The 1,097-nt window shown below is 49.6% G+C and overlaps 1 protein-coding gene across 1 annotated transcript; it reads left to right on the forward strand.

Annotated features, from left to right (window-relative positions):
* Positions 1-611: 611 nt before the first annotated feature.
* Positions 612-960, forward strand: ACA1_167120 (uncharacterized protein; the record flags this gene model as incomplete). Its single annotated transcript, XM_004340862.1, has 2 exons — positions 612-734; positions 805-960. The coding sequence occupies 2 exons, from the start codon at positions 612-614 to the stop codon at positions 958-960; spliced, it is 279 nt and encodes a 92-aa protein (XP_004340910.1).
* Positions 961-1,097: the final 137 nt, after the last annotated feature.

Genomic DNA, 1,097 nt, shown 5'->3' on the forward strand with positions numbered 1-1,097 from the left:
GCCAATGGGCATGGCTTGTCAAGCACTTCTTTCATTTTCTCCCTTCAATTTCAAAATCTGGGCTGGAATTCTGTTGGGCAGAGTGAAGATTGTACTGAGAAGGATTGGTAACCAATCTTTTTATCCCTGCCTTTTTAGAGACAGATGTTCTGGGACCTTATAACTCCAATCACACCATAACTTACTTGTGGTGGCATCTCATGTGGAAGTGGTCTGCTGAATGTCATTTACCCCAGGAGACAGGTTATTTCAGCACCTGAAAGAAAAAGAGAATGTATGAGGACTATGCAGAAAGATGAATCTGCATGTTTCCCTGCTGCTCAAGAAATTACACCACAGGCACTTTTGTGAGGAGAAAGAGGTGGGGGAAAAGCAAAAGTTATGAGGACGACGTGACTTGAACACGCAACCTTCTGATCTGGAGTCAGACGCTCTACCAATTGAACTACGCCCCCGTGTTGAATACAAATTCAACACACAAGAGATGGCACACTTTGAGGGTGGGGCAAAGACACGCGGCCAACCGCAAGTGCGCTGACAACGCGAACAATCATAAGGCAAAAATGGAGGAGAGAGTGCGACAATTCAATGAAGATGCACGCAAGAGCACCATGCAAACAGCGAATAAAGGCAAAGCCATTAAAGAAATTGAGCGGCTGCGACGCTTTCTGCACACAAATCAAAACTTTCGATTCACGGAGGCTGACAAGAACAATCTGTACTCCGCGATCGAGGTCAGCGTCCCTTCCACCTGCACCCATTGTCTTCACTGCGACCTCACACTTGGTGGCACTTGTTGTGCAGGCCTATCGAAGCATGTTTAGCAGCCCCTCGTCTTGGCAAGGTGCTTCCTTCGAGGTTTTTTCGTTGCACCTGCAGTGTACAGAGGCTTATGGCGGTGGCGTGCTGCAGGGTTGGGGACATCAAGTCCTGCGCTTCCCCTCCTCGAGGACGCACTGAAGCTGCCCTTCACCGTCTTCACCACCAAGCAAAAGCAAAAGTTTCTTAAGTGGTACGACGAGCTCAACGCCAAGGAGGCCTCCGCCAGCGCGCAACCGCAGCGCGAAAAGGTAACCGCATCTCATTCGCGTGCGGTC

Source organism: Acanthamoeba castellanii (genome assembly GCF_000313135.1).
Source record: "Acanthamoeba castellanii str. Neff unplaced genomic scaffold scf7180000084736, whole genome shotgun sequence".
NCBI classification, from domain to species: Eukaryota; Discosea; order Longamoebia; family Acanthamoebidae; genus Acanthamoeba; species Acanthamoeba castellanii.